The 18,488-nt window shown below is 40.7% G+C and overlaps 1 protein-coding gene across 11 annotated transcripts in view; it reads left to right on the top strand.

Annotated features, from left to right (window-relative positions):
- The window catches only part of DAB1 (DAB adaptor protein 1), an 831,182-nt gene that overhangs the window by 706,410 nt on the left and 106,284 nt on the right, over positions 1-18,488 (top strand). For all 11 annotated transcript variants that reach the window (XM_089515261.1, XM_089515260.1, XM_089515257.1 and 8 more), the window contains one exon: positions 14,453-14,592. In XM_089515261.1, the coding sequence (XP_089371387.1) occupies positions 14,453-14,592 (140 nt within the window). The remainder of the gene's footprint in view (positions 1-14,452; positions 14,593-18,488) is intronic.

Genomic DNA, 18,488 nt, shown 5'->3' with positions numbered 1-18,488 from the left:
GGGAACAAGGGGTATTTTGAAATCACTTTCAAAACCAGGGCAAGAGTGAATAAGGAAGCGATTCATCCTGCCAGTGGGAATGGGCCCCAAGTTTTCCCTCTCTGTTTCCAGATAAAGGATGTAACTTCTCATCTACTTCATTTTTACATACAAGGATAAATAATATAGTAGTTTTCACTTCACTGTGGGTGAAAATGAATATTCTGTGTAGTATTTATTCCATATTGAAAAGGCTCAAAATGTGGAAGAATTATTCTGCAGAGAAAAATACACATTTTACTGTGTTTTAAAAAAAAGCTCTTTTCTGAACAAAAAGCTATTTCCTGTGAAAAAACAAACGTTTTTCTCATGCTTTTGCATGACTTTAGGACATCTGAATACCATGAAGAAATGGTGTAAAATTCTCATTGCTCTGTTACTCTTCACAATGGGTTTTCTTGACTGTTGAGAAATCCATTTTCAACATGGGAATTAATCATTATGAATGTTCTTTTCATCCCTATAGCAGCCTAGTCTGTTCATGAGATTTGAGTTCAGGCTTATTCTTTCTTCCTTTGCCACAAGGGCTTAGATGGTCCTCATCTACATGCCAGGTAGCTACATCATTTGTTAAGGAAACCCCACTTCTTAATCTTGAATATGTGGAGACAGGTTGGTGTTCAGTGTAGATTGGAAGATACTCTCTGTATGCTTAGATATTTCCCTCTTTATTTATTCTTTCATACAGCCCAGTACTTACCGATGAAGTGAAAGACAATTTTAAGCATGTTTTCCAAGACTTGCAAAAATTTGTGGATGATCACCTGAATGCAGGGTTATGTTTTCAAATCAGAATAATGTAAACTTTAAATTATTAGGCATCTCTGATGAGCATCGCTGGTAAAATCATAATGCACATTTGGGGATGGTCAGCTGGTAAGACAGTGGTCTAAAAATATTTCAGATTTCAGCTGTACAGATAAGATATCTAATATTTAATATTCAGTTGCCTGTAATACTATGCCTTTTGTTATGGGGTGTCTGTCTGTCTGTCTCTCTCTCTCTCTGTGTGTGTGCATGTGTGTGTGTGCAAGTGTGTATTTTCCTTAATCCAGTTTCCCAAATGGGGCTTGTTTTCTTAGTTTAATGTAATTTCCACTATTTATTTATTTAGTATTGAAAAATATTTTGATAGCTTTTAAAAGCTGAATAAAACAGCCCATGAGAATAGGGTTGCCTCTGCTTGAGTTGTAATTCAAAAATGCAGTAAACATTGAAGAGCTCTAAAGATTTATCGGTTGACTGAAAAGGATAAAGATGTCCAGGTGTGATGTTCTAATTCAGCAGTGAGCAACGTCACTTCTAGTCACAGAGGAGAAATGTTTCCATATGGCACATGTTGTCTTAAAGGAGAACAATGCTGCCACACATTGAATGTTAGTGGCAAAGTTTTCACGTTCCTTACAATGGCTTCTCTTACAAAGTCTCTGTACTTCAGTAGAGTTACACAATTTATTTGCCAGGCTTAAATATATAGGTGTTTTTGTAATCTTTGTTAAAATGCTTATAAAAGCAGCAGTAGACACTATGAATTGGTTAAAGATATGACACTGGGAGGGACAGTACAGAATACTACACAGATGTTACATAGGGAGACAACGATTAGAAATCTGAAATATATTTCACTTTTTTGACAAGCTTTGAGAGAAGATCAACATCATTCAGAAAAGCACAGATGGATATAAATAATAACAAACGTCTAGAGTTTTGTGTTATGTTTTTTGGAGAACAGTGAGGTGGAGGGAATTGATCTATGGAAGCATAGAAAGGGAATATTAACCAGAGACTGAAAAGCTGAGTAAGGATGGACACATCTATAGCGAATAGAAAGATGGTCAATCAATTCTACCCTGGGATTTTCACGTACCAATCTAACTTTGTTGTTCAGTCTAATGATGTTCCCAATCTTGTCCCAGCTCATGCTGTATTATAATATATTACAAGATATGCATTATTTATCTCTCTTTTAAATCACACCCGGGGAGCTTGTTCAATATGTTTCCTTTAAATGCTGGCATGCAGAAGGAGAATATTTACTGTCAAGGGTCCTGTGCAGATGCTATTCTTTCCATGCATCCCTACATTTGATACAACTCTTGTTGCTCTCAGTCTTACAAGGTCTATGCCATGTTATCTTGTATGTAGAGTCTGTAACAGGAAATCGTGAATGTGATATAAACTTGCAATTTAAGTCCAAAACACACTGCAGACATAATCCAGTTTGAGACCACATTAACTGCTCTGGCTCAATGCTAGGGAATTCTGGGAACTGTAGTTTTGCGATACCTTTAGCCTTCTCTGTGAGATAACTCTGGTAGCACTTATAAACTACAGTTCCCAGGATTCCTTAGCACTGAGTCAGGGCAGTTAAAGTGGTCTCAGACTGGATTATTTCTGCAATGTGTTTTTGACCGTAGACACCATCTTTGCAAAAGAAAAGCTGCTTGTGTCCTTTCCCATTTCCCATTGGTTTATAAACATTTTGACACAACCCCCCCCCCAAAAAAAAAAAACACCTAGGGATATTTTATTTTAATTTTATGTTTAAAACATTTACCCCATCTTTCTAGATGAAAATTAGCTAGGACTGTGAAAAAAAGTATAAAATAATAAAAGAATTTTATAATTTAGACAGGGCCTAAATACTCTAAAAGCACCAGACTGATCTGATCTTGGAAGCTAAGAGGATCCACCCTGGGTAGTACTTGGATAGAATTCTTCCAAGGAATACAAGGTGATGTAGGCTATACTTCATCGAAAGGAACTGGTAAAACTACCTCTAAATATGTCTTACCTAAGAAAACAGGTAGCATGTAGGCACGCCCGCACGCCTGTGCATACACACGCATGCTCACTCACACAGACACACACATGCGCGCGCACATGCACACACACACACACACACACACACACACACACACACACACATACTAGCTGGATGGATAGACAGACAGACAGATATTAAGAAAAGAGAGCATCTCCATGTCTGCCTTTAGGGCACTGTACCAGCTGCCTCAACATGTGGTAGTATGTCCAGTCATTGGCCAAGCTCCAATAGGAAGTTTCAGCTTGCGATTCTATAATTGGGTGTTTGTGAGTAGAGACCACTGAAAGTGGGGGTGAATGGATTGTCAGCCCCTGCATTTTCACTTTCGCCACAGAACCTTCCTTCACTTACTCTCCCAGCCAGTCACCATCTGTATGTAAATTCACTCCCTGACACAAAATCCAGATGTCATACATACATGCTTAACATTCCTTATCATTTTAGACATGCTAGATGTCTCACACATGGAGGGAGAAGGTATCAGGAGATTCCATGGACTCATCTTGATCTTGCAACACAGGCAGAATTGAGACACTGCTATTAAGATGGTTGAGGTTTTAAAAGGACAGGAAAACAGGAAGTGTGATGGATGGTGCATCTACAAGTAGAAATAATACAGTTTGAGTCCATTTTAACTGCCATGATGTCATCCTACAGAATCCTGGGATTTATAGTTCTGTGAGGCACCAGCACTTGTGAGCAGAAAAGGCTAAAGAGCATGTAAAACTACAAATCTCAGGATTCCATAGGAAAGCACTTCAGCACTTAAAATGATGTCAAACTGTACTATTTTTTGAAGATGCACCCTAACATATTTGAGATTTTAAAAGGGCAAGAAAACAGGAGAAGGCTCTCTGAGGAACTCTGGTAAGAGTGCTGAGGCAAAAGATGGGGGAGGAAAACAGAATACCCCATTTGCAGTATAAGGTACAGACCCAGGGAGTGCCAGGTACACTCTGGTTAGCATTATAAAGAATACTTCGTGATAAATTTGCAACAGTGCATTAAAATATGATTCAGTTATATGATGATTATCCAGAATTCTGAAGTCCAAAATACTTCAGAATCCAAAATTGTCCACATACATTGCTCAGATAGTGGCATTTTTGCTTTTTGATGGTTCAGTGTATACAAACTTTGTTTCATGCACAAAATTACAGGCCCTTGTTGTCCTCTGGGTTTGGTTCCAGGACCCTCCATGGACACCAAAATCTGTGGATACTCAGAATCCATTAAATACAATGGCATAATAAAATGGTGTCCTTTATATAAAATGGCAAAATCAAGGTTTGCTATTTGGAATTCAACATGAGGATGCTTGAATCCATGGATGAAGAATCCATAGATATGGAGGGCCGACTGTATTTAAAATATTGTTTATAAAATTACCTTCCAGCTATGCCTATAAGGTGTATACAAAAATAAATGAATTTCATGTTTAGAATTGGGTTCCAAGATATCTCACTATGCATATCAAATATACATATCCAAAACAGTTCTCGTCCCAAGCACTTTGGATAAAAGATACTCAGCTTGTAATACATAAACATATCCATTGGCTGCAGCAATACGACGACAAACAACTGTTGGACATTGAAAGTCTTTAAAAATGCCACAGCTGAGGGGAACAATGTCATATCCCTTGGGAAGATGTTCCACAAGGTATTGAGTATAAATAAAAATGCCCCTGTTCTCAGTGCCCACCAGTCTAAGTGATCTGTAAGTAGGGTTGCCATAGGTCCGGACCTCCAAAACGGGACAAATGTAGGACAAAATTTTCAAATGTAGGACAAAATTTTTTGTGCCCTACATTTGAATAGGAGCCTCGGACCTGGGCCCCGCCCTCGCTGCTGTGGCGACGGGGCGGGGCTAAGGTGGGGAGGGAATACTCCTCCCAGGGAGGCTTGCCCTCCTGGCATTCGCCCCGCCCTTGCTGCTGTGGCGATGGGGGCGGGGCTAAGGCGGGGAGGGAATACTCCTCCCAGGGAGGCTTGCCCTCCTGGCATTCGCCCCGCCCCTGCTGATGTGGCGATGGGGGTGGGGCTAAGGCGGGGAGGGAATACTCCTCCCAGGGAGGCTTGCCCTCCCGGCCTGGGCCCCGCCCTCGCTGCTGTGGCGACGGGGGCGGGGCTAAGGCGGGGAGGGAATATTCCTCCCAGGGAGGCTTGCCCTCCCGGCCTTCGCCCCGCCCTCGCTGCTGTGGCAATGGGGAGGGGGCTAAGGCGGGGAGGGAATACTCCTCCCAGGGAGGCTTGCCCTCCTGGCCTGGGCCCTGCCCTCGCTGCTATGGCGACAGGGGCGGGGCTAAGGCAAGGAGGGAATACTCCTCCCAGGGAGGCTTGCCCTCCCGACCTTCACCCCGCCCTCGCTGCTGTGGCGACGGGGGCGGGGCTAAGGCGGGGAGGGAATACTCCTCCCAGGGAGGCTTGCCCTCCTGGCCTTCGCCCCGCCCTCGCTGCTGTGGCGACAGGGGCGGGGCTAAGGCGGGGAGGGAATACTCCCCTCAGCCCGGGGGCGTGCGAAATCCTGGGGGTGGGGCCAAACCGGGGCGGGACCGTGCGACCCCACCCAAAACCGGGAAAGTCCCGCCCACCAGCGGGATATGGCAACCCTATCTGTAAGGCATCTTTATATTGAGATTGATTAAAATGGCATGCTGTATTTCACTTTCATGTTTTATTTTGCTTTTTCTGTTTCTTCAGTGAAGGAGGCTCTCTTTAAAAGTTTAGACATACAGTTTTTGTCCTGCATTAGAACTTTTCAGTCCGGTTTCAGTTTGCTAGCCAATTTAGACACTTAATTCATGTGTTGGTTTATTTAATGTAAGATTAGACAACCTGCAGGTTAATATTATGGGTGGGAGCCAGAATCTTCCTCCTGTAGAAGAAAAGGTTTCTTTTGTCTGCAGAAAACTTTGGCTCCAGTGGATCAGCTGTGCTAGCAGTAGATAGGATAAGGCTGCTTTCATTTGTTCCCCCTTCACCAGACGTCTGCTATGAGTTTTCAGATGGGGAAGGATGATGAAGGCCTTTGCACTTTTAGCCTTGTTCTTCAAAATAGAACATGCTGATTCTCTAGGGAAGCTGGTTATTGGGAACATGGAAGGTAATATTGCTAAATTAGACCTCTTTCCTTTAAAGGTGTTCCTGCGCTTTAAACTCAGTAGCACTGCATCTACACTGCAGAAATAATCCAGTTTGACACCACTTTAATTACCATGGATCAGTGCTATGGAATTTAGGGAGCTGTAGTTTTGTGAGACATTTAGCCTTCTCTACCAGAGAGCACTGGTACCACAACAAACTACAGCTCCCGGAATTCCATAGCACTGAGCCATTAAAGTTAAAGTAGTGTCAAACTGGATTATTTCTGCAGTGCAGATGTAACCTTAATGTTCTCAGAACATGATTTAGTGAGATATTTTAGGGTGGATTTTACTTACTTATTAACACATTTATACCCTGCCCTAATATCATATCATAAACTATTTGTCCAACCTTAAAATGCATTAAGCTTAAACTGTTTAAAATAATTTAAAGTTTAAAACAATAAAAACCATTTCAATATTCTGAAAGTATGTTAGTCAAATTTAGCAATTTATTCATGATGGTAAAGTTGCAGCAACTAGGCACACCCTTTATTTGGCTTAATAACTGAATCCTAGGAATGTCAGGTTAGGGAGAAGTGTTTGTATTCTTCAAAGGTATCTCCAAGACGTTGCAAATTCCTTGCTGTGGCATTGGATTGACCTTTTACTTAATAATAATAATACAAGAGCAAATGTGGAAGGTGTAGAAGGTTATAAAATGGGATGTACATAATCAGAATTGTACTTACACTGCAACAGTAATGCTTATTATAATCAGTTTGCTAATGGGTTAAAACAGAGGCATGTGACTAAACAGATGGCAGCCCATCCTTTTCAGAGCTTCTTTAATCCATTTGTTTTTAGCATTCATTTTCATCTATTTCATAAATATATGTCACCTCTATAGTTTACTGATCAGCCCTTGAACTGTTTCAAAACATTACATTTTTCATGATATATTTTTAAAAAGAGATACCGGTAAATGTTCAGTGTACGTAAACAACATAGGGATTGCATATAGGTATTTCAGTGGATTTCATCAGATTCTTGAAACAGGAGAGGAGATTAGATTCAGTTTAGCTGGTAAATGGTTGGCAAGAATACATGTCTTTGTAGCAAATGGTCTATATTTCCCTGTCTTTCTTTTTCTCTCTCTAGTACCTGTGTGCACATGTGCATACCACAGGTGCAATGCATAATACAATATCATGGGACATAAAACAAATTTTCAAATTTCTAACATTACACCATGTCAGACGCCGGTGCTCTTCTGCTATTTGTTTCTAGAAAATTTGCTGATTGCTTTGAAACGTTTTGGTTGTTCTGTTTTGAAAAAAAATGGAGAGCTCATTTTTGCCCTTTTTGATTCTTTCAGATTGCTTTGTTTAATAATAATAATAATAATAATAATAAAATTTATTTGTATCCCACCCCTCTGAGAACAATCGGGGCGGCTAACAAGTTAAAAATATACAACATATCAAATCCCTGGTACCCTCCCCCCCTTAAAAAGGTATTGAATCTAATAAAGAATTAAAACCATACAGGTTAAAGCTGACTGAAGGGTCAAACAACAAAACAGTACAACAGAACAACAGAACAACAATCAGTACAACAGTGTTCAATGGGAGCAGCAGTATCTCTTTATGGGAGTTTCTTGAGGCCGGGTTGGCTATTATGGAAAGGCCTACCGGAAGAGATCCGTCTTAACGGCCTTTTTAAAGCTGTCTAAGGATGTAAGCAGACGGATCTCATCCGGCAGGCTGTTCCACAGTCTGGGGGTGACGATGGGAAAAGCCCTCTGGGAGGTAGCCGAGAGCCTAGATTTTTGTGGCTGAAGTAGGCCTCTCCCAGAGGAGCGGAGTGTGCGGGGAGGATTGTAGGGGAGAAAGCGGTCCCGAAGATAGTTTGGACCCAAGCCATTTAGGGCTTTAAAGGTGATAACCAACACCTTGTACTGGACCTGGAAAGTAATAGGCAGCCAGTGGAGGGACTTTAGAACCGGAGTAATATGGTCTCTCCTAGATGTTCCGGAAATTACTCTGGCTGCCATATTCTGTACTAGTTGCAGTTTCCAGACCAAGTACGAGGGTAGCCCCATGTAGAGTGCATTACAGAAATCTAGACGTGAAGTTAAACCTCTTGCAATTCATGTTGCTTGGCTTATGTTTGCAGCCAGACAGGACAGCATGGTGTGTAAACTAGATTTATTGTTGTTAACTGCCCTTGAGTCGATCTCAACTCATGGTGACCCTATGGATGAGACATCTCCAAGACCCTCTGTCCTCCACTGCTCTGCTTAATTCCTGCAACCCCATACCCGTGACCTCCTTAATAGAGTTCATCCATCTGGCATGTGGCCTTCCTCTCTTCCTACTTCCCTCCACCTTTCCCAGAATTATTGCCTTTTCCAGTGAGTCCTTCCTTCTCATGATGTGTCTGAAGTACATCAGCCTCAGTTTGGTCATCTTGGCTTCCAGCAAGGTTTTAGGCTTGATCTGCTCTATGACCCATTTCTTTGTCCTTTTGGCTGTCCATGGGATCCTCAGCACTCTTCACCAACACTACATCTCAAATGAATGGATTTTCTTCCTATCTTCTTTTTTAATTGTCCAGCTCTCACATCCATACATGGTAATAGGGAATACAATGGCTTTTATATGATTCTAACTTTTGTGCTCAGTTGTATGTCTTTACATTTTAGAATCTTTTCTAGTTCTTTCATAGCCACCCTCCCCGTTCTTAATCTTTTTCTGATTTCCTGACTGCAGTCCCCATTTCTATCAATGTTTGATCCCAGGTATAGGAATTCTTTTACTATTTCTATTTCTTCATTGTCTAGGTTGAACTTGTGAAGGTCCTCGGTGATCATTATTTTTGTTTTCTTTATGTTCAACATTAAGCCTGCCTTTGCACATTCTTCTTTGATCTTCCTTAGTAAGTGTTCCAGGTCTGAGAGGTTTTCTGCTAGTACTATGGTGTCACGGCATATCTTAGATTGTTGATTTTCCTTCCTCCTATTTGCACTTCTCCTTCTTCTGTGTCCAAGCCTGCTTTTCTTATAATACAAGTTGAACAGATAGGGTGAAAGGATACAGCCTTGCCTGGCCCCTTTGCCAATTGGGAACCATTCTGTTTCTCTATGTTCTGTTCCAACAGTAACCTCTTGCCCTGAGTACAGATTCCTCATCAGGACCATGAGGATTCTTCAGTTGGCACTTTACTCATATAACTTGGGTCCTGCAATTCCCACTGTCACTGAGATCAGTGTCCCTGATTATTATTATGGAGCTCTTTCTGCCACTTACTTGGATGTACAAGGAACTCTGGGCTGGTTGTTCCTGAGATATTGTGTCACACAGAGAAGCCTAATTCGTTTATTTTATTTATTTATTTTATTTTTATCCCGCCTTTCTCCCAAAATGGGACCCAAGGCAGCAAACATATATAAACATAAGTTAAAATTGTACAATTAAAATCATAAAAATATAAAAATTACAAATATAAAAATTTTAAAACATACAGAGTTAAAATTATAAAGTCCAAGTCCAACCCTCTCATCTCCCAATAAATCAAACCTGCCAGATCTCAAAAGGCCTGTTTAAACAAAAATGTCTTTGTCTGCCTACGAAAGGCCAGCAGTGAGGGGGCCAGCCTAGTCTCCTGTGGAAGGGAGTTCCACAGGGAAGGAGCAGCTACTGAGATGGCTCTCTCACGGGTCTTCACCAGCCGAGCCTGGGATGGTGGTGGGACCGAGAGAAAGCCTTCTCCTGAAGATCTTAGGGCTCTAGGTGGTTCATATGGGGAGATACGGTCTTTCAAATAGTCTGGACCTAAGTCATGTTCCATTCGTTCCATGCAAATATCTGGGCCAGGGAAGTTGCTATTCATAATGTTGCTTATTCTGTTCTGTTTCTAATTAGCTTCAAGCAATTTCACAAGGTCTGGACAGTGAGCACACAGATAAAGAAATATTCACTTCCATAAGTATCATCAAGCATTCACCGCATGTTGTCATCATGATAATAATGACATTGCAGCCTGACCATTTCACAATATGTGGGTCCTTTTAAGGTAGCATTAGAAATTATGTGGCATGCCAGATGTTGCTGAACTGAAATTCCAACCAGCCTTAGGTAGGGTAGGCAGTGATGAGGAATCAAGGGAATTGCAGTCCGACAGTATCTGCATGACTGCATGATTACCACTTCTGTGAGAAAGTGTACCTTTTCTTCTTGTATGCTGTGGTGCTATTCTAACAGCAAGGAAGTAGCATCCATTGTTGCATTGATTTACCAAGCACACAACATAATGTGCTTTGATAATGTCTATAGCAAATCTATGGCAAAAACTGATAATCAGAAATTGTTAACTTGGCTTGATTGAAAATTTGATTTTGTTTATTACCAAACAAAATGATTGCAACATGAATGTTTACACATGTGAACAACATGTAGAATAGCCTGATGATGAAGTTAAGCATGATTGTGCATCCAGATGTGATTCCCCCCCCCCTCAGAGCTTAGTGTTGCAAATGTTAGTTTATTGCTCTTAGCACTCAGTAGTAACATCTGCCTTGGCATTTCCCTCCAGCATAATTTAAGCATTACTTACAGTTTCTGACTCATCATCCATGTGCCCTTAGTCTTTAGCAAAATGTTGTTTAAGAGCATGGAGACACAACCCTTTGATAAAGCTTCTGTAAATATTCAGTGGAGAGCCCAGTTTAGGAAGGAAGGAAGGAAGGAAGGAAGGAAGGAAGGAAGGGGAAAAAGGTGACTGGCAATCGATTAAATTTTGTTGCACCTCTTTAATTTACATTTCTTGAGATATTTATAAAGCAGCCATTTCCTAATTCCAGAAGAAGAAAAAAGAAGGGATGCTGCTGGATTATTTATTTATTTATTCAGTGTACTTGGGGGTGGGGGAGTTATGGAATTACTGTAACTGAACTTGTTTTTAAAAGTCTATGTGTTTGTGATTCACAGAATTCAAACCTATACAATAATACTAGCATTATTAATTTGCTTCTTGGGTGATGGCTTACTATGTGTGGAATGAGGATCATTGTACCTTTGGATTTTGACCTGATAAATCACAGTAAAAATCTCAGGTAAACTTGGACATTACTGGTAGCCAATTTTTTTCCTTTACTATCAGCATTTCTTCTTTCCTGTTGCAGTTGTCCAGGTGTTTGTGGACAACCTGGACACAGAATGCTATTTGAAAACACCAAAATTTCTGGACCATGCCAGCAACTACTAGGTCAGAATGCACAGGGAGACCATTGAAATCTACAAACTCCCGAACAACTTCAGTAGGAAACAAGAAACTCTGAAAGTAAACGATGTTTGGCTACCAGTCTTGACGAACACCAAAATCAAGACTCAGTTCATGTAAATGAACACCACCCAGGGTCAGGAGGTTTCCCCACAGACAATGGATTGCTAATTAAATAGACACACATCCACCTTGCATATCCTCCCACCCTGACGCCTTGCCATTCAACAACAGATCAACATATAGATGAACATGTAAATCATGTCCTCCCGACCAAGGGTCACACAAGTATATATATACCCCACAAATGTCTATGCCACCACCCTCTGAAGATGGCAGCCACAGAGGCAGGTGAAGCTTCAGGAATAAATTCGTCTAGAACGTGGCCACATAGCCCAGAAAACCCACAGAAAATTATGGATGCTGTCCATGAAAGTGTTCAACTTCATATTAGCTATTATTGTTTGATACTTTTGTAGCAGTGATGTTATAAATTAATTACATTATGCAAAACTGGGCCTTGTTATTAACTACCATAAAGTTGACTTTGACTTATGATACCCCCATCAATGAGAGTCCTTCAAGTCCCCTTATCATCAGCAGACCTGCTCAGGTCTAGCAGACTCAGGGCCATGGTTTCCTTGATTGAGTGTATCCATCCGTAATATGGTTTTCCTCTTTTCCTACGGCCATCTGCTTTACCAAGCTTTATTGTCTTTACTAGTGAGTCATGTCTTCTCATGATATGTCCTGAAATCTTATGAGTATTATTCAGCCATGCTTTGTATTATATACTTTGATTGCTTTTACTATATCTCTCCTCCCTGTTAATGCTATCTCATTTCTTCTTAGATATTCATTTCCTGAGTAAAACATGGTGTAATTGTCTGACTCAGAATGTCCCATTCCTGTCCACTTTACCTTGCTAACCCCTAGAACTGCAATACTTACACACTCCATTTCTTGTTTTACTATGTCTAGCTTCCCCTGATTCATGCTTCTCACATTCCATGTTCCTATAATATGTGTTGTGCTGCTTTCGATTTCCCTTTTTACCTCTAAGCATGTCAGCAGCTGAACATAATTGCAATTTGAGTCAGGGTGTGTCATTTTAGATTGTCTTACCATAGTTTGTTTTTAGTAAAAGATACTGAAAAGGGATTTACCATGCCTTCTTCTGCAAAGTACTAACAAGTATTAGCTATGGTGATGCTTCTGTTGTTTCTGAGAGATCCTCCACCAATGTCTCCCCAAACTCTAAGCTGCTGCTGCCCAGTAGTAGTTTGGCACATTTAGGTGTGGTACACACCGGCCTTTTGCGCCGTACTGGCACTGATTCTAGGGTTAGGGATTGTGTGGCAACTGCACAGTCCCTAACCCTAGCATGGCATGGTGACATAACAATGGTGGTGCTCTGTGTAGGCACCACCATTGTTACGTAAGCGCCACGCGGCATCCATGTTACGTAAGTGTCACATGGCGCTTACGTTGTGAGTGCGCCATTGGCACACTTGCAACATCATTGCGGCACCAGAAAAAGAACCTGATTTTTCTGGGTTCTTTTTTCTCCACAGTGACTGTGCACTGTTTGGGGGCTGTGCCATTCCTGTGAAGGAAACTAGGCCGCCGGCTGGTCGCCGTTTCTTGGCAGTCCGTCCCAGGCTGTAGTCTGCATCTTCAGCAAAAGTCTTTCTGACATGGGGGACCTTAGCAGCAGCACTGGTACCATCCATATAGCCTCTTGCCTCACAGGAGCATACAACCACACTATCACAGAAAGGTTGTATCACTGTTGGGAAAGTGGGCTACAGTCCACAAAGGTTTTTACCTAATAAAGCTTGTTAGCTTCTAAATGGGACTAGTCTCTTTGTGATATTAGAAGCCACTTTGAGTCCCATTCACAGAATCATAGGATCAGAGTTGGAAGGTACCAAAAGGGACATCTAATTCAACATCTTGCCATGAAGGAAAACAAAATGAAAGCACTCCTGAAAGATAGTCATATAATCGCTGCTTAAAGATTTCCAAATAAGGAGGCTCCACCATCCCCTAACTAGTCTATTCTACTGTCAAACAGTACTTACATTCAGGATGTTCTTCCTAATGTTTAAGTGGAATCTATTTTCTTTTGAGTTCATTGGTTCATGTCCCAGTCTCAAGCTACAGAAAAGCTTGCCACATCTTTATCTATAATGTCTCTGCAGATGTTTGAATATCACTATTGCGTCACCTCTCAGTCTCTCTTCTCCAAGCTAAACATACTCAGTTCCCTAACAATTTCTTGACTAGTGAGATTTATTAAGTATATGGAATTTGATTAAAATATTTAGGTGATAAAGGAGATGAACACATCTGACTTTTCAAGTATAAAATTAATGGATACCCAAACAGTGGCTCTCCACTATAGGCTTGGATTGTAATATTTGAGACCACCCATGAATTGAGACTAGGATTATAATAAAAGGTGGGGCCTTATGAGTCCAACCTGCCAACAGGGGGTAAATCTAAGCTATTTAAGCTGTCTTTCCCCCTCATTGGCCTCTTTTGCGAGATTGCATCCCGCCCTCCCACCCTCAGGCCAGTATTGAGATGTTTGGTTGCTTTGGGTCCAGGTAGGAATTTTCTCCCCTTTTCCCGGGATTTTTTGCCTACCTCATACTGTTTCTAGGGATGGGCAATTGCCTTAGGGCAGGATGTTAAATCGGTTTCCCCTGGCCTAAATGGGGGTGGAGGAATGGTTGGTTTGCACCCAGGCACCCCATTGAGGTGAAAGGTCTTGATTGGGCAGCCTTTACATGTCAAGGGCCATGGAGGCTGCTCGTGAAACAGCCTTTGGGGAAGATATGGGGGTTTTGCCCTCTTGTACAAACTCGAGGGAGTTTGGGAGAGCATGCCTCATATCTACCTCCCTATGACTGGCTGAGGATGCAATCTGAGGATGTTTTCACCCTATGGGAAGGTTGAAGAGGTAGTCTAGGTAAAGACACCTGGCTTCAGCTGAAGGATTTCACCCTCAGTTGAAGTCTCAAAAGTTTAGTTATCAGTTGGGGCTTAAATAGGTTTTAGGTCTAATCAAGGCACATTTATTTACATCCTATTTACGTGTCTGGCCTCTTTATTTCATGGTGGGGGAATCAAAGACTGTAGGCACTGAATTTTTGTATTGCTTTGTATTGTACTCTGGCATTTCAAGGTCATATTTCCCTTTCTCTTCCCAGGTCAGGATCGCAGTGAAGCCACTTTAATAAAAAGATTTAAAGGTGACGGTGTTCGATACAAAGCCAAACTCATTGGGATTGATGAAGTTTCTGCAGCACGAGGCGACAAATTATGTCAAGATTCCATGATGAAATTAAAGGTGCTGTGAAATCTTTTACATTTAAAAATTATGCAAGATAGAGGAAGGCAACTTTAAATTGCTGTTATATTGACATTGAATTTGAATATAATTTATTTCAATTCGGCTATTTTTTGAAGTGAAAAAAGCCATGGGCATGTCAAAATCTTACCAAAGACTCCCTCAACAAACAAATTTCTTCTGCCTGTAGATGTTTGCAGACCCAAAGAGAACTTGCTTTGTCACCGTGGGTCTTTTTTCACTGACCCTTCTGTCTAGTAAGTGCTATTTCCAAAGCTATAGCCTTATTTGTGCATTGTAGCAGAAACAACAAGGAGTCTTGTGTCATGTGAAGTTGAAGGCTTTCACGGCCAGCATCCATAGTTTTTGTGGGTTTTTTGGGCTATGTGGCTGTGTTCTGGAAGAATTTATTCCTGACATTTCACCTGCATCTGTGGCTGTCATCTTCTGTGAAGGTGCCAGCCACAGATGCAGGTGAAATGTCAGGAATAAATTCTTCCAGAACATGGCCACATAGCCCAAAAAATCCACAAAAATTATTGTCCTGTGTCACTTAAAGACTGATCTATCTTGCCGTATGCTTTGTGGGCTATAGATCCCTTCATCAGAAGCCTGAAATGTTACTCTAAAAACTGAATTCAGTGCACAGGAAATTCAGTGCTGGTGGTGGGAGGTAGTAGAAAGTAATGTCAGAGTGAAATTAAATGAATATTATTAGTAATACGGCCACTGTCCATATTCTACATTGCTCATGTTTAAGTGTCAACTAATGTCATTGTTACTCTTCTGCATTCAATTTCATTCTCACTTTATTGTCCAGAATTCATATCTCCCTCAACTGTATATACTGAGAATATACCAGCAATTCTAGATAGCACTTAATGCATTGGATGAAATGGTCTAGTGTCCATAAGAATTTATGGCATATTAAATATGGCAGTCTTTAATGTTTCTTGAGACCCTCTGATATTTGTGATATAGACAATCAGATTTGGCTTCATTAATGTTTCACCAAAATCACATGAAGTTCATTAAAAGTGAGATAAATTGCCTTTACTTTGAATTAACTTTGTTTTCTTGCAGTGATATAATAAAGCAGCTAAGTCTGACTTATTGTATGATAATACAATTGTCATTGGAAAGATAAAGTGCAGTTAAAAGCAGTTTTGTGGAATCTGCTATTAATAAAAGCTGTAAACACTGAGTAGCTAGTAATGGGAAGGGATTTGTGGACTTCCTTGGTGTGTGAGGCCAAGTGCTTGCTCTCTGCAGTCCACTTCAAAAGCTAAACTAAAAAATGCTCCTTTCTTTTAAAAAAAATTGAAAAGGAGGTATATTTAGAAAGGAGTGAAAACATTTGCATTTCATCCTGTTGTTTATATACATGAAATAGACATGTTGGTACTATTATAAAAATAGGGAGATTCTGCTTTTAGTGCCTTGGAAAACCCAAGTTTGTTTGCTTTTTTTCAAACTATATTGGAAAATTAGATGGTACACACAGAGGGGTGTAAAATTAAAGATAGCACATAGGAGGAATCAAGATGAATGAGCCTATAGGAGCGCGAGGAACATTTGTATGACACAAACCATGGTCTGGCATTCCTTGTATCCTTTATCTTTCACCCCATGTGTCTACACTTACATAAAGATGGAGGGTGCAGTGTAAATCAATAACAATGTATCAGATCCAGTACACACACCTTGTGGTTCAGCAGTAGTTTCATTGCCCAATATTAGTTAGAACAAGTAGTTTCATTACCCATGAAAAGTGTTTTGAATATTTAGTAATGAGTGAAGAATCCATTTTAAAAGGCAATCTTTTTATTGTTCCTGAACATTGTGTGCCATTTTCCTCTCCATAAGATTCATTTGTTTAGAATTTCTTCCACATTCATTGTTTGGTTCCATCTGCCAACAAGTGGTTTGGGAAATTTCTGGCTGTTAACAAGGTTAGGCTTTCCCTCTTTGTCTCTCACCCAGAGGGTTGCAATTTCCATATCTCCTTGAAGATGTTTAATTCCTGTTGGCATAATTGAGAGAGTTAGCTGTGTAATGTTATGAGGTGACTAGAACTAGGAGGAACAGGTGGTGTCACAAATTACAATTGCTGTCTGCTGCTTTTCTATAGGTTTTGATCATGTAGTCTGATACTATTTATTTCTCTTTTAATATTCATGTCCTTCTGGTGAAGCTTTACCTGCTGTGGTGTATTGATTTGTTAGCCTTGCCTAGTGATCTGCTGGGGGCGGGGGCAACCTGACATAAAAATAACTTGACTAGTTATGTTTTGACTGTGAAGGATGAGTCACCAACTGTTCCTTACATAAGGATATACAGTATTATTTCATAGATATGCAGTATGTATACAGAATAATGCAGAAATTTGAGTGGTGGTTTCATATTACTGTATGTGAAGTCTCTCATTATGAGTTGCCAAAGACTGATAGCCACTAGACTTTGTTAAAATGCTTGACCAGTCTGCTGTTTCCTTGTTGTTTGAAAGCCAGTGAGCCAACTTTCTGAAGTGGCTAAACCTAGACTCCTTTCAACCACTGGCCAAAGTGGTTAAGTAGTGCCTGGCCCAGTACCCTTAAACCAGTCACTCCCTCTTTCCCTGAGCTCTGTGTCTTGTTTAAAAGAATTATTGTTTAAAAATATTATTAAAATACTAAGAAGAAGAAAACAACATATTTGATGGCCAATCTTCCTTTAGGGAAAGAAATAGAGGAGGGAGATAATAAATGGAAATATCACATATTTTTCTGTTGCTTTGATTTTAAAACTATCATATGCATGTCCTGGGGGAAGGAAGCTACAATTAATTGAACGTGCAAAGCTACCTGATTATGGCACTGGACTGGAGAGCTACTGTTGACCACTGTAGTGGGATTAGTCATTTGTAAGCAGAACAAGCCACAGTTTGAAAATGTTACTTCCTTGGATAGACACCAAAAATATTGATTCATTCAAGTAAGGGCCAAAACAGACAACCGTATAGGGAAGCATGACACCGCCCCTTTGAGTGCTGGATCGGGGCCGTGGCAACCGCACACTGTGGCCCCAGTCCAGCTTTTTTCCAGCTCAAAAAGAAGTGGCAAAATTGTGCCAGAAAAAGGTGGCTTTTGTGCCATGGCAGCAGCTTTTCAGCACTCCTTCAGGGTGCATCATATAAATGCCTCACCACCAGAGCACTGCAACACTGCCTGCCTTCTTGGCAAGTGGGTGGGTGGGTGGCAAAATGCCAGCTTGGAGGCAGTGTCGGGGTAGGCATCATCTAAACACCACACCCCCACACCACCCCCAAGGTGGTGTATTGTGCCGGTCTGTTGGCCCCTTAAACCTGTACATCCGAATAGCCCACTTTTTCAGTTTCATGTTACAAGAAATTACTGAATGAAGTCAGTCCAAATAACTGTTTCCATGGTATCCAAGCATAATGCATATATAAAAATCAGCTTCCACTTTCTGAATATCCATGCTAAGTCTCCCTAGTTTTAAATTTACTTTGCTGAACATGAACTAGTAATAAAATATGTCCCCCTCAAAAAACATGCAAGTGAAAGGAAAGCATGCTAAGAATACAATATGTATCAGGAGAATTTTACTGAAGAAATCTTTCAATGAGGAATTTCTTAAATTCTCCTTATCTTCTTTCTCTTTTTTCTGTGCTTATCTCATGCTTATCTTTCATAATCCATCACCTTTTCTGTCCCCTTGCTTCAATCACTTTTAGATTCCTCTACTTTCCAGGATTTCATCTCAGTCAGCAGCATGCCACACACAGTTACTTTTATAACAGTAAATTTGGTGTGGGGTTTCATCTGAACCACATTCACAATATTAACTTTCTTCATAGAACAGAAATGTCCTCTCAGGAACTGCTGAGCCTTCCC

This window comes from Sceloporus occidentalis, unplaced genomic scaffold (genome assembly GCF_023333645.1).
Source record: "Sceloporus occidentalis isolate IW3139 unplaced genomic scaffold, rSceOcc1.0.p SCAF_3, whole genome shotgun sequence".
Classification (NCBI taxonomy): domain Eukaryota; kingdom Metazoa; phylum Chordata; class Lepidosauria; order Squamata; family Phrynosomatidae; genus Sceloporus; species Sceloporus occidentalis.
Note: the sequence above shows the minus strand (reverse complement) of the source record. Positions and strands in the feature narration are given on the sequence as shown.